The sequence below is a fragment of the Triticum urartu genome, chromosome 1 (genome assembly GCF_003073215.2).
Source record: "Triticum urartu cultivar G1812 chromosome 1, Tu2.1, whole genome shotgun sequence".
NCBI classification, from domain to species: Eukaryota; Viridiplantae; Streptophyta; class Magnoliopsida; order Poales; family Poaceae; genus Triticum; species Triticum urartu.
Window position 1 is genome coordinate 523,743,937 of NC_053022.1, and position 25,162 is coordinate 523,769,098.

The 25,162-nt window shown below is 45.2% G+C and overlaps 1 protein-coding gene and 1 long non-coding RNA gene across 3 annotated transcripts; both read right to left on the reverse strand.

The window, feature by feature from the left end:
• Nucleotides 1-267: 267 nt before the first annotated feature.
• Nucleotides 268-1,199, reverse strand: LOC125537397. 2 transcript variants are annotated; one of them, XR_007295851.1, is made up of 2 exons: nucleotides 1,162-1,199; nucleotides 268-1,052 (listed from the first exon to the last, which is right to left on the reverse strand). It is a non-coding gene; the product is annotated as an uncharacterized LOC125537397 (long non-coding RNA). The 2 variants fall into 2 exon arrangements; XR_007295853.1 differs by having other exon boundaries at nucleotides 1,148-1,179.
• Nucleotides 1,200-7,092: 5,893 nt separating this feature from the next.
• Nucleotides 7,093-8,174, reverse strand: LOC125537404 (vegetative cell wall protein gp1-like). The gene is made up of 3 exons (XM_048700715.1): nucleotides 7,450-8,174; nucleotides 7,252-7,360; nucleotides 7,093-7,150 (listed from the first exon to the last, which is right to left on the reverse strand). Exons 1-3 carry the CDS (start codon nucleotides 8,168-8,170, stop codon nucleotides 7,144-7,146), a joined length of 837 nt encoding a protein of 278 aa, XP_048556672.1. The 5' UTR covers nucleotides 8,171-8,174; the 3' UTR covers nucleotides 7,093-7,143.
• Between the last annotated feature and the right edge of the window lie 16,988 nt (nucleotides 8,175-25,162).

Sequence of the window (25,162 nt, forward strand, 5' to 3'; positions counted from 1 at the left end):
CACTCTAAATATGTTTGAATGAATTATGCGGCAAGCTACTAAAGGAAAACAATACTTATCTCTTTGGGCTTACTCTCCTTGAGCCATTGATTTCTCATTTTGTCAAAAAAATCTTGATCTAATCCCACTTCCCTAAGCACATATAACAATTCTGGTCTATTTTTACTCTAGCCCATTTATGCAATCCACCAAAGATGTTGAATAGAACCTTTAGTCTGCCAATCCATGAATGATGTGTGTAGAAAGGGTGGTGCACTGGTTTTGTGAAAAAAACTTCCGGTCACAATTTACTAAAATCTAAATGAGTAAATCAAATCATGTACCATAGATTCTTTAGTTTTTCAAACTTCCTATACAAAATTAGATCGATGGATATCATAATTCAGTATACTTCTTAAGTAATCAATCACCTGAGGATAGAGCCTCTCAAACCGGTAGTAGTAAGACTCTTTGTTGATGGACACTATTCTACAACATTCTTCATCTTCTTAGTAAAAGCCTTCAGGCCATCGATCCAGTTGTAGCCGACGCCGTCACTGAGCTGCATTCCTTCTGCCTACACAAGATACAATGTGAAGGGGAACATTGCAGTTGCAGAAAGCATTAGTTCAGAACGCAGCCGATGTGCAGGCGACCGAGGGCCCCTGCTCCATGGCATCGACCACTGCTCATTGGCCACGACCACCGCGTCAGACCGCTTCGGCTGGGCTCCGCTTCATGTTCAACGTCGTCCTCCAACAGTGGGCGCACACACGCAGGCCATGAAGGATGGGAGGCGACGACGACGACTTGAGCAGGAGGATGGAGACAGCACGAGCAGGAGGACGAAAACAGCCATATGGAGGCGATCAGAACATTTGCACACAAAAAAGGGAAGGGCCAGAAAGTGTGCAAAACTGGGTGAAAAGCAATGAAAATAAATAGAGTAGTACTGTAAAGGGAAGGGGGCAATTGGCGATAGCCAGGAAGTAGGGACCGTGCGGTGCATAGTCGTGGTCGGGCTGGAGCGCGGGTCCTCGTCCTCCTCTGCGTCACCGTCGTCTTCTCGCCTACTATTTGAAATTGGAAAAAACGGAAATCAATCACACACAAATCGACAAACCAGGATAGAAAAAGAATATTTGAACAGAGTCGTCTTTCAGCATACATAATGGTGCTTACTTGTGCTTGGACTCAACCTACATACATGAGTGAGTGTATGTTAGGACCCGAACAGTAATTTTGGATCTATCTATGAATTTGTAAAGGAAATTGGTAGGATCTTGTGTAGGTAAGAGGAATGCTAGGGTTCCAGTATATTAGCCATGACGGCGTTGAGGGAATTCATCCAAAAGCATATTCGTTCCAGCCACAACCCGGCTAGTTATAGGGAGGGGTTTTAACCCGAACGGTAAGAACAGTAACTGTTACAACGGTAATAACGCCCAACGGTCGAGATGATCGCCACCTATTTGATCCTAGCCGTTGGATAACTGGATCGTTACCCGCGACTTAACTGAACTTATGACAGGTATATATCGAGGCCTGACATTGCTCCCCCCTTAAGACACAATGTGTCCTCACGTTGTTCTTTCTGCCGCATGCCAAGCTTGAGTGGTTTCCTGGAAGAACTCCGGGAATGCATATTTGATGAAATCTGCATCTTCCCATGTTACTTCTGCTGGAGATAAGTTTTGCCACTGAATGAACCACTGAACCACTGGAATGTTGTGTCGAGGCACTTGCCTAACTTGCAAAACTTCAGCTGGCCCAGTTTTTATAGTGCCATCTTCATTGACCATTGGGAGATAAGGGCTGGGGATTGATTTTGGTCCAATGTGCTTCTTGAGCTGGCTCACATGGAACACTGGATGTATTTTTTACTTCCTCAGAGAATTGCAACTTGTAAGCATATTTGCCAATTTTCTGAGTGATCATGAACGGCCCATAGAACTTGTTTTGCAGTTTGAGGGCTCCTCTGAACCCAAATGCAGCTAACCTGTATGGTGCCATTTTCAGATAGACCATGTCTCCCACTTCAAATGTTCTTTCCACCCTCTTCATATCAGCATAGTGCTTCATTCTATGTTGTGCCTTGTGCAAGTTTTCCTTTATTTGCTCCAACATGTGTTGCTTAGAGGAGAGGAATTTTTGAGCCTCTGTGTCTTCTGGACCAGGAATTGCTAGCTCACTAATTAGAGGAGGTGAAAATCCATAGAGAGCTTGAAAGGGGGACATTTTCAAAGCAGTGTGATATGTAGAATTGTACCAGTACTCTGCCAGGGGCAGCCAAGACATCCACTTTGTTGGTTCATTTGTGGTCATGCACCTCAGATATGTTTCAAGACACTGGTTTACTCTTTCTATCTGCCCATCAGTTTGTGGATGGTAGGCTGTGCTGTATCTCAGCTCCACTTTTAAGGCCTGAAAGATGTCTCTCCATAGTTTACTTGTGAATATTCTGTCTCTGTCTGAGATGATCAACTAAGGAGGTCCATGCAATCTAATGATCTGATCCACAAATGCCTGGGCAATAGTTAAGACAGAATAGGGGTGTGCCAATGGAATGAAATGAGCATATTTAGTAAACCTATCCACCACCACCATTATGACCTCCTTTCCTTGGGAATTGGGCAACCCTTCAATGAAATCCATTGTGACATGCTGCCAGGCCATATCAGCCACAGGTAGTGGATCCAAGAGACCAGGTTGTAAGCAGTGTTCAGTCTTTGCTCTCTGGCAGATAGGGCATGCAGCAGTGAACTTTTCCACCTCTTGCTTGAGACCAGGCCAATAAAATATATTCTTGATCCTCTGGTATGTGGCTCTCACTCCTAAGTGTCCTCCCACAGGTGAACTATGTAATGCTTGAATTAACTTAGTTCTTAAGGCAACATTATTGCCAACCAGTATTTTTCCCTTATACCTGATAATTCCAGCATGGATGGTATACTCAGAGTCAGCAGATGGTTGTTTGAGAAGCAATTGTTCCATTAATTGTTGAGAAACTGGATCATTCTGGTAACTGGAAATGAGATCTTCTTCCCAAACAGGTGTGACAGCAGACATAGCTAAACAACTTGGGAGTACTCTTGAAAGAGCATCTACAACTCTATTTTCACTTCCTTTCTTGTACTGAATTTCGAAATTAAATTCCAAGAGTTTCATCATTAGTTTGTGTTGTACTCCTTCTGTAATATTTTGATCAGTAATGAACTTTAATGATTGTTGATCTATTTTAATGATTAACTCATTTCCAAGTAGATAGTGCCTCCACTTCTTCAATGCTTCCAAGATAGCAAGAGCTTCCTTTTCATAGGTGGACAATGCTGCATTTCTAGGGCAAAGAGAAGAACTGTAGTATGCAATTGATCTGCCCTGCTGCATTAAAACTGCTCCTATTCCTTTCCCTGAAGCATCTGTCTCCAATACAAATGGAAGAGAGAAGTTTGGTAGGGCTAGTACAGGAGCTGTTGTTAGTGCTTTTTGTAGGTGTGCAAATGCTTGATCATGTTCCTATTTCCATGAGAATTGCCCTTTCTTGAGAAGATCATGTAATGGTCTGCAGATCATGCCATACCCTTTTATAAATCTTCTATAGTAGCCTGCTAGGCCCAAGAAACTTCTCAATTTAGTAACAGAGTCTGGTGTTGGCCACTCAGCAATAGCTAGTATTTTCTTAGTATCAGTTGCTACTCCTTTCACAGAAATGATGTGTCCCAGATACTCCACTTGCTGCACAGCAAAAACACATTTGGACATTTTAGCAAACAGTTGGTGCTCTTTCAGTAATTGCAACACTATTTGCAGATGTTCCTTGTGCTCTTGTAGGCTCTTGCTGTATATTAATATATCATCAAAGAAGCCAAGCACAAATTTCCTGAGATAGGGTTCAAATATACTATTCATCAGTGCTTGGAATGTTCCAGGAGCATTTGACAACCCAAAAGGCATCACTAAATATTCAAAGTGCCCCAAATAAGTCCTGAATGCAGTTTTCTGTATATCTTTAGGATGCATTCTTATTTGGTGGTAACCTGATCTCAGATCTATCTTTGAGAAATATGTTGCTCCATGTAATTCATCCAGTAGGTCCTCAATAACTGGTATTGGAAACTTATTCTTTACTGTGATAGAATTTAGTTTCCTAAAATCAGTGCATAACCTCATGGAACTGTCTTTTTTCTTGACTAACAGAACTGGGGCTGCATAGGGGGCTTTGACTGTGCCTTATGAGGTCTGCAGCTAACAGTTTTCGAATTTGATCATCCATTTCTTGCTTCTGATGTTGGGGAACTCTATATGGTCTCACATGAGGAGGAGTGGCACCAGGGACTAATGGAATAGTGTGGTCTAGAGCTATTTTGGGTGGTAGTTCTTTTGGTTCCTCAAATAGATCAGCATACTGTAATAGTAGTTTCTGTATTTGAGGAGGTGTTGGTGTTCCTTCATGTGCTTCCATCAGTATATTATGCACTTGTAACAAAAACCCTTCTACTCCCTTATCCAACAGCTTATTCATTTCCTCAGCTGGCACTTCTTTTATGTTGTCAGAGTTGTTGAAAACTGCAGTAGTGACAGTCTGTTTTCCTTCCATAGTAAAACTGAATTGTTTCTCAGGTATGTTGAATGAGACAGGACTGACTATAGTCATCCAGTCATAGCCCAGGATGACATCATGGCTTGGTAGTGATAACACTCTGAAGTTGTGAGTTAACTTCAATTTTGCCATATGGAATTCACAGTTTGGAACCACTGCTGTAGATAGTAATTTTTCTCCTCCTGCTAGCTATTGTTCTGCCCTTGACAGGTAACAGCTGGCAGTTGGCCTTAACAGCAAAATCCTGGTTATTGAAAGAGGATGTACTACCAGAATCAAGTAAGGCTACTGCTCTTTTGCCATTAATGTATATTATAGCAGTAGGAGTTGGAACTGCTAATTGATGTCCAATTGCATGAGCAGAAATGAACATTGCTTGTTCCCCTTCCTCTGTATTCTCTTGCTGGTCTTGTTGTATTTCTTCTTGATCAATTATAATTTGTTCTGGATCATCCTGTTGCAGCAAGTGAATGTTGGGAATTAACTTGCATTTGTGTCCATGCACCTATTTATCTCCACACCTCCAACACTCTCCCACTTTCCTGATTTTTTGTGTAGTGTTAGCTGTTGTTTCAGCTTGTCGCACTGGAATTTGTTGTTGTGTTTCCACTGCGCTGAACTTGTTCTGCATTGTTCCATTGGATTTCTGGTAAAAATTGTTGTAGGAGGTGCCTTGTTTCTTAACAACAGTTGCTACATGTGGGTGGTTTGGTTCTATATCCTTGGCCATGCAATAAGCATCTGTTAATGTTTGTGGCCTGAGAGGTCTAATCTGAAACTTAATTCCATCTCTTAGTCCATTGACATAACATCTGAGAAACCAGAGCTCTCCCAGCTCAGGGTTTTCCTCTTGCACATCAGCCATCAAATCCTCAAAGATTTTTGTATATTCAGAGACAGTGTAACTGTTTGACTGAATTAAATTTTTCTGTCAAGTCATAAGAGCCCTTGTCAGAAAATCTTTTAATCACTTCAGCTCCAAACTGTTTCCAATTGAGTTGTTTCTTCAGTAGACCAGATCTCCTAAGCCACACATCTGCTTCATCTACTATATACATTTGAGCTAGTGAGACTTTGTACTCTTCTGGAGCTCCAACCATTTGAAAATACTTGTTACATTGTCTTATCCAACCTACTGGGTCTGTTCCAGCAAATCTAGGAAAATCCATCCTGGGGCCTTTGGTCATTGATTTCATAAACTGGGCTTGCATATTCTGCTCATAGGTCCTGTAATAACCCTGCCATAATTGCCTGTCTCTATTCTGATGAAAATACTGATTAAATGCAGGTGTGTTTGCCCTCTCTCTGGCAGTAACTGGAGTTCCTATTGTACTGGCATTTTCAGCTCTCCCTTGCTGACCATAACCAGGAGGTACAGTAGCTCTGTTTGTTCTGATAGGAGGTAGGTTCTGCAACTAAATCTCTTCCAACTGCTTAGTCTTTTCCTTCTTTGTTGCTAACTGTTGTTTCAGTTGCTCAATCCTAGCTGTTTGTTCCTCTGTCTGCTCCCTATGCAGAGTAGGAGATTTGGCCACTTGTGTTGAACTAGATGGCATGTCTTGCTGGGCTGCAGGTTGAGTTGCTTTCACCAAAGTTGTCAGAACAGTGCTGATCGTCGCCAATTGCTTGCTCAAATCACGCACAACTTGTTCAACTGTACCCACTGTTTCAAAGATCTGCCCCTGCTTGGCTCCAATAACTTGTACGTCCTCTTGCAATTTTGACACCTGGTTCTGCATCTGGATGTTATCTTGCTGCAGAACTCCGAAATCCTTGCGCAAAGAGAGAACCTCCTGAAGATCCGCCTCATCGATTGTCTTCGCGCGCCCCATCTCTAGATCTGAAGCGAAAAAGAGGAATTTTACCACTGTATGGACCAGCAACCCGAATCTCACCTCAGATCCTGCCGCCGCCACAATCCACGCCTCCTTGACACACGGATCAGAGCTGGAACGCGGGATTTTACCGACTGAGCGATGTGCTCAACCAACCGCTCCCGCTCGGCCGATCTGTGCCCGAATGATCGCCGCCTCCAACGCCGCCCCGGTACCGCTCGCCGCTGCCGATGTCGCCTCTGCTCAATTTGATCCCGATCGACACTTAGGGAGGGAATTGGGTGGGATTACTCTCTCTCTGGAAAAATTGCTTGGCCGAGGAAGAAACCTATGCTCTGATTACCAATTTGTTAGGACCCGGACAGTAATTTTGGATCTATCTATGAATTTGTAAAGGAATTGGTAGGATCTTGTGTAGGTAAGAGGAACGCTAGGGTTCCAGTATATTAGCCATGACGGCGTTGAGGGAATTCATCCAAAAGCATATTCGTTCCAGCCACAACCCGGCTAGTTATAGGGAGGGGTTTTAACCCGAACGGTAAGAACAGTAACTGTTACAACGGTAATAACGCCCAACGGTCGAGATGATCGCCACCTATTTGATCCTAGCCGTTGGATAACTGAATCGTTACCCGCGACTTAACTGAACTTATGACAGGTATATATCGAGGCCTGACAGTGTAGCGCTCAACAACCAAGGAGAAGGACAGGAACAACATCTGGAGAGAGCTATCTTCTACATAAACAGCCATATGGAGGCGGTCAAAACGTTTGCACACACAAAAGCAATGAAACTAAATATTAGTTCTTTGAAGGAGAGGGAGAGGGAGGAGCTACCCAAGCAAAGGGAAGGGCAGGCAGGAAGCAGGGGCCTTTGTGCAGTGCATCGTAGTGGTCGTGCTCGAGCTCGGGGCCTCGTCATCTTTGGCGTCATCGTCATCCTCGCCTGCTATTTGGAATTGTAAAAAACGCAAATCGATCGCACACAAATCAACGGGATGAATCGAAAGAGGAAAGGCGAGAGGCGGATCGAACCTTGGGAGTCAACGCCGGCGGTGGCTGTAGGGAGCTGGATACCGAGGCTGGTCAGGCGAGAACAAATCCGGCGCCCGGGTCCTTGGAGGCCGAGGAAACGGAGGCGCACCGACATTCGTCGCCGCCGCGCTCGTCCCGACCGGTGGCTGCAGCAGGGTGCGCCATCCCGTTCCCCGATTCGACTACCTGTTGGACTCGTCGCTGGCGAATCCTGCGGTGCGAATCCCGTGCCGCACCTCCAGCCCAGTCCCCACATGCACGAGCTAGGGTTCCGGCCGCGAGGAGGGAAATTTCGTGGGTTTGACGCGTCCGCGAGGGAGAGAAGGAGAGGGGAGGAGGAGATCCGACGGTGGGGTAGACGGTGGAGGATGGGAGGTCGCCGGTGGGCTGAGGGAGGGGCGCGCATAGGCGGCATGGGCGGCCGGGAGCGAGGGAGGAGGTGGGGGCGGGGCAGCGCCGGGATCCAGGAAGGTTGGGGGTTGGGCGGCGCCAGTGGTGAGGGAGAAGGTGGGGGCAGGGTGGCGCCGGGAGTGAGGGAGAAGGTGGGGCGGGGCGACGGCAGGATCGCAGGAGGAGATGGGGAGCGTGCGCCGCCGAGAGCCAGGGAGGAGGACGGGGCTGGCGGCGTCGGGCGGTGACGAAGGGATCTGGAGGCCTCGCTCGTGCGTGCGAGTCGCCTGATTTTTTGTCGTTGTTTTTTCTTTCGTAGGTCTTTTTTCATAGGTCTTTTTTCGCTGGTCTTTTTTCATTGAGGCATGCGAGTGCGAGGCGTGCGAGGACAGGAGGCATCGCTCCCTTTTTACCTGGTTTTAGTTGGTTTTCTTTTTGGTACCGGGAAGTGGGAGGTGGGATTGAGGACGAAAAAAATCCGGACAAAAATGGTGAGACGAAAATAAAACCCGAAACGCGACCTACCAACTGAGACATTAGGAGTAGAGACTCGGTGCCACTGATGCTCACTTAGCATTAATTAGTAGTATGTCTTTCTACGCAGTTCCAGTTGGGCCACATATCTGCCACTTTGTTGCCGCCAATTGTAGCCCAGCTTGACACAACAACCTAACTAACCTGGATTTGCATTGTGGCCTCAATAGGGGAAGTACACTTTGGTTCCTGGTTGTATATGCACCTTATATGTAGATTTTTTTTAATATTTTAATAAAAAGTCAAATAGGTAAGAACTATTTTGACAAAACACTTGACTTACTTTTGCACCGATATATAAATGTCGACGAAAAAACAAAAGTTGACCTCACAGCAAAAAAGACAAAATTTGTTTGCTATTGTAGGTCACTATTCACACTATTTTAGCCAAAAATTTGTCTTTTTGTAAAGAAGTCAAAAGGATATTTTCTTTTGTGGATTTTATTTCTCACGAGTACAATAGAAGGTCAAGTTTATTTCAAAAATATTTTCAGGAATTTTTGACTTTTTGTTGAATTACTAAAAAAAATTCTCATATAGGGTGCATATGTCCCCATAGACCAAAAGTTCCCCTCCCCTCAATAAAGACATCCACATGGTTGCATTGTGGCATTAAAAAATCACTATAGTATTAATATTTTAAGAAATACATGAATTAATAATGAGATTAATGAATTAGGGGAGCGAGTATCCATGGGCATGTCTAAGTTGTCCGCCGCTACTCTCCACGCTGCCTTCACCATGGTGTTTTCATCTTTTAAAACTGTCACTAGTTGTCAATTTTCACCGACAGGAAAGTGCCCGCCAGTGGAGACTACGCCTCCATTGATTGAAGCTTAGTGATGGATATGCTAAACCCGTCTGTGGAGGGGTTTAAGCACCCAGCACGGAAGGGGTAATCTGGAGTAGTATGGCTAGACGAATGAACCCCACACATATTGACTGAACCGGCGTCTGTGACACAAACGAAGGAAGTGAGGATAGTCGGCTGCTGCATGGGGACTGAACCTCCTGACGATAATGTTGCGAACTTTTGGGAGACCTCACTGGATGTCTTCATACGTGATCAGACATGGTAAGGCTTGACCCAAAGATTCATAAAGGAATTAATGTTGAGGTACAAGATGGTTTGTGTGGTTATGAGTACCGGACATGTGGGCAAAACTTGTTAGAAATAGGGAGAAATATTAGATTGCATTAAATGTGACACAATGTATCGATTGAGGAGGAAAGTTAAGGAAGAAAATTTAAATGAAAGAAAATCTAGCACAAATTTACAGCTTGGGTGTAAAAAGTGGAATTCACTTGGGAAGTTAAGAATGTATAGTTTCAGTGTCTCCAACGGTAACCCTCAAACCTCTCGCAACCTGTTTGGACTGCGCGGTCCGGAGGTATTGTGCCATCCAACGTGGTCCTGCATCGGTCCGTAGGACGGTCTGGACGCACTTTGTCTCGCAAACTGAAGACAAATCAGAAGAGCTTTGCGGGCGTCTAGACAGCACCCACACCCGCTTTTGACCACTCTGGCCCACCCAAAACCCTTCCCTCCTTACTTGCATGTATTCTCTTCTGGAGCCAGGTGCCCGCATTCATGCTGGTGTAGAGCGGTTGCTCCGTATTGACGCCGGTCCAGAGTGGACATGGCCTCTCACTGGCTCCGCCATTGAAGCGGCGCGCAGCTGCAACTTATGTGATGCGTTGAGATTTCCTCGAAAAGGAGAGGATGATGCAGCACAATAGAGATAAGTATTTCCCTCGGTTAAGAATCAAGATTATCAATTCAGTAGAAGAACCACGCGAAACCTCGTGAACAACACCTACACACACAAAAATAAATACTTGCACCAACGCGATCAAGGGGGGTTGTCAATCCCCTTGACGGTTAATTGCAAGGATCAAATCTGATAATGGTAGGATAAACAAAAACACAAAATCAAAGAATGGAAATAAATCACAGCAAGGTATTTTTGAATTTTAATATAAGATAAAGGTAGACCCACTACTAGAAAAATGGCTATAGATAGGATTGACACTATTGGCGCACCAGGGAAGTAGTGCGCCACTACTATATACTAATGACGCATCAGTTGGTGATGCGCCATTAGTGTGGAACACACTAATAGCGCACCAGTTGGTGATGCGCCATTAGTGTGGAAGATGGCTATAGATAGGATTGACACTATTGGCGCACCAGGGAAGTAGTGCGCCACTACTATATACTAATGACGCACCAGTTGGAAAATGGCTATAGATAGGATTGACACTATACTAGGAAAATGGCTATAGATAGGATTGACACTATTGGCGCACCAGGGAAGTAGTGCGCCACTACTATATACTAATGACGCACCAGTTGGTGATGCGCCATTAGTGTGGAACATACTAATAGCGCACCAGTTGGTGATGCGCCATTAGTGTGGAAGACACTAATGGCGTACCAGAAAATAGGTGCGCCACTAGTGATAATTTTTTTTACATACATACTAATGGCGCATCCTACCGAAGTGCGCCATTACTAGTTCTAACTAGTAATGGCGCACCAGACATGAAGTGCGCCAGTACTGATTTTTTTATTCTTTTCTTTGCAAAACTACTAATGGCGCACCGCCTCACAGTGCGCCATTACTAATTTAAACTACTAATGTCGCACCGTGTAAAAGCGCGCCATTAGTATATATTTTGATATCATGAATATTTTTAAATTTCATGGGCACTTTTTGATATCATGAATATTTTTAAATTTCATGGGCACTTTTTGAATTCATGAATAGTTTTTCAAATTTGATGATATTTTTTCATATTCAATATGATAAATATTGAATATTCATGAGGACACTCGATCTCGATCCCCCTCCATCTCGATCTCGATTCCCCCTCCATCTCGATCTCGATTCCCCCTCCATCTCCATCTCGATCTCGATCCCACCTGCGCCTTCTCTCCCCTCTTCATTTAAAAAAAAATAATAAAAAAGTTCACCGCTCCACCACCGCCGCCGACCCACCGCACCCTCCCCCGCTCCACCGCCGCCGACGACCCACCGCACCCTCCCCCGCTCCACAGCCGCCGACGACCCACCGCACCCTCCCCCGCTCCCCCGCCACCGGCGACACCCCGCACCTTCCCCCGGCCCGCTCCACCGCCGCCGCCGACACCCGCACCCTCCCCCACTTTTTGAAGATATTTTAAAATAACAAATTTGATGATATTTTCAAATAAGAAATTTGATGATATCTTCAAAAAACAAATTTGATGATATTTTCAATTAAAAATAAAAAAACAAATTTCATCATATTTTCAAAAAAAAATTTGATGATATTTGATGATATCTTCTGTTCTAGTCCTCATGAAAATAACAAATTTGATAAAAAACAAATTATTAGATGCAACAAGAAATAATAAAAAAAATGTTACTAATGGCGCACCAAAGGAGGGTGCGCCATTGCTGTCAGAAAAAAAAGTTACTAATGGCGCACCAGAGGAGGGTGCGCCATTGCTATCAGAAAAAAAACTAGTAATGGCGCACCAGGGGGTGGTGCGCCATTGCTATAGTGTCTAGCTAGATACCCCTTCGCCCGATCCCCCCTTCCCTCTCCCCCCCCAGATCCCCCTCCCCCCCCCCCCCGCCCCCCCTCCGACGACCCCCGGCCCGCTCCAACGACCCCTGCACCCGCTCCACACCCGCTCCGGCTCCCCCGCCTGCCGCCACGACTGCCAGCCCGACGCCGTGGCGTACCCAGCCGTCCGAAGCCTCCGCTGCCCCGCAGCCGGCACAGGAGCCCAGCAGCGCCTCCCTCCGCCGCCCCTACTGCGCCGCCGCCCGTCCTCCTTCGCCCGTAAGCCCCCCTCCTCCTCCGCCCATCCTCCTCCGCCCGTAAGCCCCCCTCCACTCCAAACCCCTGACCCCTTCTTGTCTCGTCTCTACAGGTAGACCGCGCCGGCAAGCGACCAGGACGACGCCCGGAGAGGAGAGGAGGGCCTTCTCCTCACTGTGTAGCCGCCGACCTTGTCCTGCTCGAGGAGGAGGAGCAGGAGGGGCGCACCCAGCGACCACAGTCGCCACAAATCAAGGGCTTCTTCCACCTAGACCTCTAAATCCACGGCGCCGTCGTTCAGCCACCCAAGGTGAAGGTGCCCCCAACTCCCCTCCTTGTTTCATTCGATCTAGCAGCCATGGATTTGGGTTCCTCAAGGCTGCCTAATTACTCTACCATGTGTTCCTACTACTAGCTCTAGCCATGGATTAGGGGCTAGTGTAGATGCAAAATAAGGTCAAATCCCTCTCGAATTTAGGTCGAATTAGGTTCAAATCCCTCTGAAATTAGTATGTAAAGCTCACTGTTCTGAAGTTCTGATCAGTTCAGTACCTTAGTAAGCAATAACACAAGCTTGCTGCTAGTTCCTCAAGGAGTTCTTCTCAAAATTAACTCAACAAGTTGCATCTGGCTTTTAGAAAGTTGTTTTGGCTTAAGAGGATAATTTGTTGTATATACTATCATAAAGTTCAGCAAGAACATGGCATCAACAGTGCTACTCTAGAATCTAGTCGGGGAGGGACAAAATGGACAGGGCATCACTGTAGCTGTACTGCACAACAAACTATTAGTCTTAGGATTAACACTCCTCATATGAGATGAGATGATTTTTTTAAATGGCTTTTTCTCTAGCTAGCTTTAAATGGCATCACTGTAGCTGCCAATTCAGATAAACCTGAATTGACTTTTCCAGTGCTGTATTTGTCCCCTCGGATTATTGTAAATTATATGTAGTGAAGCATGCAAATTGGATTTGCTATAGTCAACCTATTAATATTTGTCAGTTTTGAAAATTCAGTTTATTCGGTTACTGAAAATTCAGTTAGGCACACAAATTTCAGAACTTTTGTTTGCCCTAGTACTTGGTGTTTGTAGAAAATTCAGTTAATCCATCGAGGTGAGCACTGATGCTACAAAAAGAAAAGACATGTATGAGTTTGGAGAAAGTGCCAATTTGATTTTCAGTTGCTAGCTAGCTGTGATTTATTGTTTCAATTTGGATTCCAGAAATGTTACTGTGTGTTACTATGACCCAACTTTATCTGTACCGTAGCATGCTACTATCAGTTATCTTTGAACATCAAATTCAGTATATATCTTGCGTTCTTTTTTTGTTCAAAATTTTTCAAACTCTGAATAAATAAAATTATTTGGAAAGAAGCACATGAGTATCAACAATAATTGTTTCTTTCTTCTTGAATGAATGGAGTACAATACAAGTTCAGGAATAAGGGACATTTTTTGCAATTGTGAACTCTCAATGCTCAAGTCTGGAAGTCTTTACAAATTCAAAGAGTTCACATGACTACTGGTCAAATACTCTAGTGTATTTAGTGTAAATCTAGTCTGCAACTAGTAGAGCTCTTGTTGATTTGCAAATTCAGTTTAAATAAAAATTTGGTACATGACTACTGATCATGTATGAAAGATGTTGCTACTGGATGGGCACAACAACTAATTAGTAGATTTTGATTTTGAATGATTTTGAATTTTTATGACTAGTGATCAGGTTTCAAATGATTTTGAATTTTTATGATTTTTATGCACCTAGGTGAAGCCACTGACTACACTTCAGGTTCTACTCGTGGAACACTTGAGGAATTTTACTTCATAACTGGAGTATTTTGATGATATTGGGGGGTTTTGTCTCCGACCATCGTGTCGTGATGATATTGTGGGGTGTTGTGGGGTTGCAGCTGGGTGGGGGTAGGGTAATGAATTTGCAGGTACCCCGAGAGGCCCTTGAGTTTGCCGGAATGTCGATTAACTTCCATTCCGGCAAATTCGGGTACTCCATATATGTCCTATTTTTAGCAAAGGTCATGCTGAAATTTTCTGTGAATTTTAGCATGACTTTGCTAAAAATAGGATATATGGGGTACTTGCGACTAATGTATGGGCCGGGGTATCTTTGTACTTAGTTAAGTAGGATCAACTGCACCGCCATTCTTGCTGCATTAAACCATAGGTGGCAATAGAGCCAAGTGATTAGGCCCAACTTAGAATTCTCGTTAGCATCGATAAACCCTAGATGATAAACCCAACATAGGTGGCAATAGAGCCAAGTGATTAGTGCCAAGTGATTAGGCCCAACCTAGGGTGCCTCGGCATCGATAAACCCTAAATGATGAAAACTTAACTTCGCTTCTATAGGGTGCCTCGGTGTCGATGAGAACCTAAATGATGTACGCTTAGGCTTTTAGGGTGCCTCGGCGTCGACAAAACCTAAATGATGAAAGCTTAGGCTTTTAGGGTGCCTCGACGTCGACAAACCCTAAATGATAAAAGCTTAGCTTTTAGGATGCCTCGGTGTCGATAAGAACCTAAATGATGAAAGCGTAGGATTTTAGGGTGCCTCAGCGTCGACAAACCCTAAATGATAAAAGCTTAGCTTTTAGGATACCTCGGTGTCGACAAACCCTAAATGATGTAGTTTTGAGTTATGAACGTAGGATATGTCGTCATCATCATCGGACGACGAAAGTCTCCCGGCGGAGTGCGACTGGTGCCACGACGATCGAGGTCTGTGCGACATGCCTCACCTGGACGATGATCGGCGCTTCAGCATTAAGCTCGAGGAGACCTTTGAAGTTGAAACGGTACACAACAACGACAAGTGTTATTTTCATAATTAAGCATGACTTCAACTATTTCAACGTGTAATTTTCATCTTTTACAATTCGAGTATAGCTTATCCCATGCCATGCAAGACGCTATGTCTTGGAGAGGATGGATTTTGAAGACCATGAAATTTTTGAAACAAAGAAAATTCACCTAAGGACTCATCACGATGTGGACTTTGAAGTAAATCTATATAATTCTGAGAGCGTAACCCATTTTGGTTGCAAAAATTGGGAAGCATTTTGCAAGATGTATGGTTTTGATGAGGGTATGCTTATCACCATGGATCTTGGTAATCCTGACATCAACCAAGACAATATGGACATTTGGGTCCTTGTTAATACGCCTCCAGTTCTACCGCTATGTGAGTTTCTCAAACATAATTATTAGCTAATTTATATTGTTTATTTCAAAATAGTTGAAAGCTTATTTCCATTGACAACTTATTTTTATTGTTCAAAGAATGTGCGGGAGATGGTAGACAAAACCCACTACATCGATGGCTCCGAATTAACAACTTACAAGGAGAAAAATCATCTGGTCAGATTTTGTACTGACATTGAGAATTACATTATCCACAAACAAACTCCTCAACATTATGGTAAATACGTGCCACTAGTGCATGTGTTCAACTACGGTAACTACCATGGAGATACCCTGGTAAGATTTTTACTATTACGACATCCGTGCATCTTTTGCATACTTCTAAAACTAGTACATCATTGCTAACTATGAAGTTATTACTATGTTTTTCAATAGATAATCCCAGAGAATTGTGTGCCTCATATGATGTATCAGAAAGGTAGTGTTAATATTTTGAACATACAACAAGGTCGTCCTACGAATCTCAACTGTCCATACGAGATTTCTAAAAGAAGTGGAGACATGAAAATCAAAGGATGGAAAAAATGTATGGACAGTCGTAAGGAGCTTCTTAGAAGCAAAAGGAAGTGAAGCGCAAGAATTGGAGACAGGATGTTCTCCATTCTCCATAATGGAGAGTCAGGGTCTATATTGTTTTATGCTATTATAGCTTAAATAGGGTATTTAGGTCCCGCCTAATACTGATGATCATGTGCTAAGAACAATTAAGTAGGGTTGGTTCGATGACTATCAAGATGATGATCGTATGACTTGTTATGAATAACGAGTAGAAGTTGTATGATGATGATTAGTAGGACTTGTTAGGATCAGTATTACTTCCGACAAACTCGATACTCGCGGTCTCGAGACTTGTAATGTTTTATCTTTGTTCGGTCTTTTGAATTCGGACACTAATATGATGAATTGTATTCGGAGACTAATCTTCTATTGTATTCGATGAATCTGCTGTTGCTGTGTGCTACTGTCTATATTCTGTCAAATAATATATTTTGTAACATGTGCAAAAATCAGAAAAGTAAAAAAAATAAAACCTAATATTCATACTAATGGCGCATCAGTATAGAGTGCGCCATTAGTATGCCAAGTATACTAATGGCGCATCTATTCGTAGTGCGCCATTAGTGTGCCAAAGCACATGGTTAAATATGGCCCCTGGGAGGCACACTAATGGCGCATGGTGTTATATACTAATGGCGCACTGGATGGTGCGCCATTAGTATACCAGATACTAATGGCGCACCAGTGGTGCGCCATTAGTAAAAATTATTAGTGGCGTGCTACTAATGGCGCACCAGTGATGCGCCATTAGTAGGCAAAACTGGTGCGCCATTAGTAGGCCTTTTCCTAGTAGTGACCCCGGGGCCATAGTTTTCACTAGAGGATTCTCTCGCGAACAAAAAGACATACAGTGGGTAAACAAATTACTGTTGGGCAATTGATAGAAAAACACATAGTTATGACGATTTTCAAGGCAATGATCATGTATATAGGCATCACGTCTGAGACAACTAGACCGACTCGTGCTTGCATCTATTAATATTATTCCACCCATAAACGATTATCCAGCATGCATATAGGGTATTAAGTTCACGAAAAATTGAGTAACACCTTAAGTAAGATGACATGATGTAGACAAAGTAAATTCAATCAATATGAATAAACCCCGTCATTTTTCCCTTAATGGCAACAATACAAATATGTGGCATGTCCCTTTCTGTCATTGGGATTGAGCACCGCAAGATTGAACCAATTACAAAGAACCTCTTCCATTACAAGATAAATCAATCTAGTTGGCCAAAATAAATATAATTGGAGAGAAATACAAAGCTATAACAATCATGCATATAAGAATTCAGAAAAGACTCGAAAATAGTATTCATGACTAATCTGATCATAAACCCATAATTCATCGTATCCCAACAAGCACACCGCAAAACAAGATTACATCGAATAGATCTCCAAGAACATCGAAGAGAACATTGTATTGAAGATTAAAGAGAGAGAAGAAGCCATCTAGCTACTAGTTATGGACCCGTAGGTCTGTGGTAAACTACTCACACATCTTTGGAAGGGCAACAAAGTTGATATAGAAGCCCTCTGTGATCGATTCCCCCTCCTACAGAATACCGGAAAAGGCCTCCAGATGGGATCGCGAAAGAACAGAAACTTGTGACGGCGGAAAAAGTATTTTGGATGGCTTTCTGATGTATTGGGAATATTTGAGAATTTATAAATATGGAATTAGGTCAAGAGGTGCCACGAGGGGCCCACAACCCTGGGGGGCTGTAACGCCCGGATAATCATGCTACAGTAATACCACGCTAATCATGCCACATCACCTCGGTTACTATTGCTAACCTCGCAATGATTCGAAACCGTTTCAAATTTAAATTCTATATAAGTCAAACGACAAAATTTTCAAAATATCAAACTAAAATGTTCGGAGTGTGCAAATAAATGCTTAGGTATTTATGGTAAGGGAACCGTGCTTTTATAGGAAACCTAAATCCATAAAATGAAATAAAACAGAAAAGAAATAAATAAAAGAAAATGCAAAACAGAAAACAAAAAGGAGAAAGTCCTCCCCCCTCAACTGGGCTGACTGGCCCAGCTGGCCACTGCCCCCCCTTGGGCCTCAACCACCGGGCCGGCCCACCCCGCGTCCCCCCCCCCTTATCACCCCACCCCCCCGGGCCCAGAAACTCTAACCCACCACTCTCCCCCCACGTCGTTCCCCTCCTCCCCCCGATCCAGATCGGATCGGGGCTCGCTCGCACGCGCGCGCCTCGAGCCCGACGACCCCGCCTCCTGGACCTCGCCGACGCCCGAGACGCCTCCTCGCCAGCCTGCCTGCTTCCTCTTTGACGCCGTCGTCCCCATCGCCCTCCTCACGCCCCACTGCCCCACTCCCAGCAACCCACTGTGAGCCCCCCTCTCCTCGATCGGTCACCGCGCCCCGCGCCGTCCCGTGCCCGTGCACCCGCCGTGGCCGCGCCCTCTCCCCCTGGCTCCGTACGCCCACGCACGAGCCCGCGCCCGCCGCTCCCTGCTCGCTGCCGCTGCCTCTGCCGCTCCTCTGCTGCTGCTAGCGCCGACCGCCTTCGCCGCTGTTGCGCGCGCACATCCGCGCGCCCGTGCCACCGCACTGCCCGCTCCGCGCCCCGGATGCGCCTTGCCCCGCGCGCCGCCCGCACACCCCTCGGGCGCGCCCGTGCGTCGTCCATCGCAGCCACCGCTCCCCCTCGCGCTAACCATGGCCGCGCCCGCTCGCTCCGGCCCGTCCCCGCTTCCCCGCTTTGTTCCGCCTCCGGCCACGGCCAAGCACGCACACGTTGCTCCGCTTGGCCCCGCCTGCCCTGCTCGTCGGTGCGCTGCTACTACTGCACCGTGGGCGCAGAGGCTCCCCACCGGCCCCGGCGTGACCCCCTGCTGTCGCTGCGCTCATGGCAACCGCCCTGCGCACGCTCGCCTGCAGCTCCCGCCGCCTCTGCTCGCCCTGCCGCCCGCCTATGCTCGCCTAGCCGCAGCCCCGCCTCCACCGCCTCCTTACCGCCAGTGCCGCCCCGTCTGACCTTGCCCCGCCGCGTGAACCCGGGCGCGCGCCCGGTGGCCACGCCAGGGACCAGCCCCGCACGGCTCTGCCGTTCGGGCGACGACCCGCGCCCGTTGCGCCCGTAACCCGCATCGCCCCCCTGGCCTATGTGTTGGGGATCGTAGCAGAAATTCAAAATTTTCTACGCATCACCAAGCTCAATCTATGGAGTAATCTAGCAACGAGGGGAAGGAGAGTGCATCTAACATACCCTTGTAGATCGCTAAGCGGAAGCGTTCAAGTGAACGGGGTTGATGGAGTCGTACTCGTCGTGATCCAAATCACCGATGATCCTAGCGCCGAACGGACAGCACCTCCGCGTTCAACACACGTACAGTTGGGAGGCGTATCCTCCTTCTTGATCCAGCAAGGTGAGAGGAGAAGTTCAGGGAAAACTCCCACAGCACGACGGCGTGGTGGTGAAGGAGCTCGTGGTTCTCCGGCAGGGCTTCGCCAAGCACTACGGAGGAGGATGAGGTGTTGGAGAAGGAAGAGGGCTGCGCCAGGGGAAGGGTGCGGCTGCCCTCTCTCTCCCTCACTATATATAGGGGGAAGGGAGGAGGGGGAGGCGCCCTAGGGTTCCCTAGGGGAGGGGCGGCGGCCACAGGGGAAACGCTAGATGGGTTTGGGCGCCCCCACCCCCTAGGAAACTTGCCCCCGAAGCCGGGAGGGGTGGCTGCCCTAGGGGTGGCGCCCCCACCTCTCCTGGTTACGTGAGATGGGGTGGGAGGGGCGCTCAGGCCCTTAGTGGGCTGATGTGCCCTCTCCCCTTGGCCCATAAGGCCCCCCCAACGCTTGCCGGGGCCTCCAAAACCCCTTTCGGACACGCTGGTCATCACCTGGTACCCCCGGAACAATTCCGGACTCCAATACCCTTCGTCCAATATACCGATCTTCACCTCCGGACCATTCCGGAGCTCCTCGTCATGTCCGGGATCTCATCCGGGACTCCGAACAACCTTCGGTAACCACATACTATTTCCCATAACAACTCTAGCGTCACCGAACCTTAAGTGTGTAGACCCTACGGGTTCGGGAACCATGCAGACATGACCGAGACAACTCTCCGGCCAATAACAAACAGCGGGATCTGGATACCCATGTTGGCTACCACATGTTCCACGATGATCTCATCGGATGAACCACGATGTCGAGGATTCAATCAATCCCGTATACAATTCCCTTTATCCAGCGGTATTGTACTTGCCCGAGATTCGATCGTCGGTGTCCCGATACCTTGTTCAATCTCGTTACCGGCAAGTCTCTTTACTCGTTCCGTAACACATCATCCCGTGATCAACTCCTTGGTCACATTGTGCACATTATGATGATGTCCTACCGAGTGGGCCCAGAGATACCTCTCCGTTTACACGGAGTGACAAATCCCAGTCTCGATTCGTGCCAACCCAACAGACACTTTCAGAGATACCTGTAGTGTACCTTTATAGCCACCCAGTTACGTTGTGATGTTTGGCACACCCAAAGCACTCCTACAGTATCCGGGAGTTGCACAATCTCATGGTCTAAGGAAATGATACTTGACATTAGAAAAGCTTTAGCAAACGAACTACACGATCTTGTGCTAGGCTTAGGATTGGGTCTTGTCCATCACATCATTCTCCTAATTATGTGATCCCGTTATCAACGACATCCAATGTCCATGGTCAGGAAACCATAACCATCTATTGATCAACGAGCTAGTCAACTAGAGGCTTACTAGGGACATGGTGTTGTCTATATATCCACACATGTATCTGAGTTTCCTATCAATACAATTCTAGCATGGATAATAAACGATTATCATGAACAATGAAATATAATATAATAATAACTAATTTATTATTGCCTCCAAAGAACGTTTAAAAAAAGAAGGATTAAAAAATAACAAATAAAATTAACTAATTAACTAATTAATTAAATAATTAACTTAATTAATATTAATTAATTATTTAAACTAATTAATCCTGATTAGATTAACCTAATCAATTAACTAAACCCTAATTAAGCTAACATAGTATGCCAGGTGTGTCCCACTGGACCCACGCGTCAGTTTGACCTAGTTAACCCCTGTTGACTGCTGATGTCAGCATGGCATCATGCTGATGTCATAAATCCAATTTCAAATTAAACTAAATAATTAATTAAATTCCAGAAATTAATAAAATCTTTAGAAATTCATATCTTTTAATCTGTAACTCAAATTAAATTATTTTCAACATGAAAGTTGCTCAGAACGACGAGACGAATCCGGATACGCAACCCGTTCGTCCGCCACGCATCCCTAGCATAGCGAACACAGAACTTTCCCCCTCCGGTTCATTTGTCCGAAAATGCGAAACACGGCGAATACTTTCCCGGATGTTTCCCCCCTTCAGGTGTGCAATGGGCGATGGGCCCAAACCCCTGCGCCATAGGATTTAGACCGGCGTGCTGACCTCTCTGTTGTGCCTAGGTAGGGTTGCAACGTGTTGATCTTTCGAGGCCGGGCATGACCCAGGAAAGTGTGTCCGGACAAAGGGGATCGAGCGTGTTGGGAAATGTGGTGCACCCCTGCAGGGAATTTAATCTATTCGAATAGCCGTGATCTTCGGTAACAGGACGACTTGGAGTTGTACCTTGACCTTATGACAACTAGAACCGAATACTTAATAAATCACACCCTTCCAAGTGCCAGATACAACCGGTGATCGCTCTCTCACAGGGCGACGAGGGGAGGACCATCGGTTAGGATTATTGCTATGCGATGTTACTTGGTGAACTTGCCATCTACTCTCTTCTTCTACTGCAAGATGGAGGTTACCAGAAGCATAGTCTTCGAAAGGACTAGCTATCCCCCTCTTATTCCGGCACTCTGCAGTTCAGTCCACATATGATACCCTTATTCCATTTGATACCAATGCATACATAAGTAGTGTAGCTCCTTGCTTGCGAGTCCTATGGATGAGTACTCACGTTTGCTTTGCTCCCTCTTTTTCCCCTTTCTATACCCAATTGCTACGACCAGACGTTGGAGCCCAGGAGCCAGACGCCACCGTCGACGACGACTACTACTACTCGGGAGGTGCCTACTACTACGTGCAGCCCGCTGACGACGACCAGGAGTAGTTTAGGAGGATCCCAGGCAGGCGGCCTGCGCCTGTTTCGATCTGTATCCCAGTTTGTGCTAGCCTTCTTAAGGCAATCTTGTTTAACTTATGTCTGTACTCAGATATTGTTGCTTCCGCTGACTCTTGTGTTTTCAAGCTTATGTATTTGAGCCCTCGAGGCCCCTAGCTTGTAATATAAAGCTTGTATTATTTTAATTTGTGTCTAGAGTTGTGTTGTGATATCTTCCCGTGAGTCCTTGATCTTGATCGTACACATTTGCGTGTATGATTAGTGTACGATTGAATCGAGGGCCTCACAAGTTGGTATCAGAGCCGACTGCCTGTAGGAATCCCCCTTCCCCACTCCTTGGCCGAAGTCGAGTCTAGACATTGCAATTTTTTTACTAACATGGCTGTGTGTCTTACGGGCACAAGCCGCCATTGGGTGGTAGTAGGATATTTTATTCCTCGACCTATGCTCTGGGACTCTGACATCTCTTCTATTCGGGTTAAACAATTTTACTAACTCCGATTCTCGGTTCTTGATAATACTTTCTCCCAGAGAGCCCCTTATTATAGATGATCGTCTACTGCACCAGAAGAATCCAAAGATATTCTCCGATGTTCTCTTGAGACTTTATGGCGTCGCTTTTGCAATTCCCCTCCATCGATAAACCCCTATGGATAACCATGTATACTCCCCATTCATACAATGCTTCCCAGTTGATCTTGTTATTGCAAGATACACCGAAATTCTCTCTATTGTTTCGAGAATACTTTGTGCCTACTGCCTTGCAGTTCTTTGCCACATGAATACCCCTACAGATAATTCCTCGCTCTTACCGAGTATCCGCTCATCCCTAGTTGTTCATGTGTTTCACAAAATTCTTCAAAATACTATCCGATCTTTCGAGAATCCTCATTAGCCTATGGCTCTTGAAATGCTTGTCTGCCTACATTTTGGTTAATTCCAAATGACTAGCAATATTCATGGATGTCCTTTGACTTTATCATCTTGGGTCCCTTGATTCAATATGTTGCGAATGTTGCAATCCTTAATCCGATCCTAGAATTCATACTTTCGGCTCAGACGTCATTTTAAACATGAGCTGGATCTCGACCAATCAAATTGCCATCGATTATACCCCTAAGCCTACTCAACTTATCCATCCTTGATCAGAGCGTTGCTTCTGATCCCGTGATTTCGAAATCATAATTCTTTTGCATTTGAACTTTGAATTAGTTAGTTGTTTCTATAATCAGATCTCCTTGCATTCTTCTTCCTCTGGTTGAGTACCGATGCTCACTTAAGATCCCTTGTGGACCATCGGTTCCTTTGTTGGATTTTATTCGACAGTGTCCTTCATATTGAATAACCTTGTGAGCCTTTCCACAGATATATAAAGCCTTTGGTAAATTGTATCCTCTGCTTTCTCAACCATGCTCTGTTTTCGAGCTGGTGGTGTTTACTATTGAAGCTTGTGGAATATGTCTCCACGATACCCTGACGGGTTGAACCTATGCCTTCCTTAATATGGGTGAACTCCAAAGTTTTCGCGAGTCATACTCTTCTGGTATTTTGCTAGATAAAATTTCAACACTAAAACTTCTTCAAAAGGGAGAGCTGAATGGAAGGTTATACATTGAAGAAGTGGGAGTCGACCTTGAACTTTGACTTCATGCCCATGGACACGATGTAGATCTTATCATTAAAGCTTCTCTTAAATTAATTATTCCCTTGGTATAAGTTCTTATATCTGGGATCCGGCCTTTTTCAATCGTGGTTCGACCATGTTATCCTTTAAATACCATTTCTCGTGCAAGTTTAAGCATTTGTCTTCTGCATAGAAATACCCGAGTCCGACCTCTACTTTGATCTATCGTCGAGTATTATCCCCCTGGTATCTCAAGATTATATGGGAACTCCATAAATTCTTATGAGTTCTTCATCAAGTACTACATTCTCACTGATTACAATTTTTCATGGGCTCTGAATTATTAGTCACTCGAGAACACCCATAAGTGAACCGATTCCGCACTCCGATTCAATAACTCTAAGTAATTCTTGTTGCTTACGAGTTTAATAATCCTTCAAGTCATTCCTAGCCTTATCGGCTATATCATTATCATGCAAACTTTTAACTGTGCTACCTGGTCCTTCCCAAAGCACAACTTTCGATGATGACCTAAGCTTATGTCGATCTTCCTTGTCTTATCGTTTCACCTCGAACGGCAAGCTTGATTCCTAGTTGGTGTTGTATCCGTAGTTCCAATAATCTTTTGCTGCATCAGTCCTTCTGATTGAGCAGTCGCTATTCGATTACATCTTCATGAAACCTCTCGGCAAATGTGTCGTGATCATCATCTACATTCTGAGCTCTTCCAAGATATATATCGAATTCTTGAGGAGAAATACCTCCTTGCCCCTCAATGGGTTGTGTTATCATCGGCAACGTTATTGCCCCCCCTCCAATTCATACTTGATCATGTTATGGAGCTCCTTCCAATCTAGCTTATGTTATGTTCTACCTTGAAGTATTACTGTCCTTCATGTCAAGGATGTTGTGAGGATTGCTCCACCTCTTAAGAACTCTTGATATAGTAATACTTGTCGCCATCTCCAGTCATTTCCAGGTTCCCGTGTTGATTCTAACCGGGATACCAACAGGTGAACTGTGTTGTTCGGATTCTAAAACTTCTAGCAACCCTATTGCTTTGAAGTCAATGGCCGATAGTTTCATTCTAAGTCTTTTGCTTATCGAGTCACCATTCTAACATTGATCATGCTACCTAAACCCATATTTCGGGTGTACTTTTCAACCAATGTTTGATTATGTATGTTTTGCTCGAGCATACACCATTATACCATTTGATCTGACAAATGTTATCTCCATGTTCACATAATTGTCGGAATCCGTCTTTTTAGTAATCTCGATGAGTTGTCGCCAACTCCACCGGCCACCTCTTCATCCTCTCCTTGGTTTAATGATGAACTCTTGTGTCAGAACTTGCTTCGATAGTCCCTTCCCCGAGAATCTTATAATGTCAATTGTGTTGCACCTTTTTCTTCTGA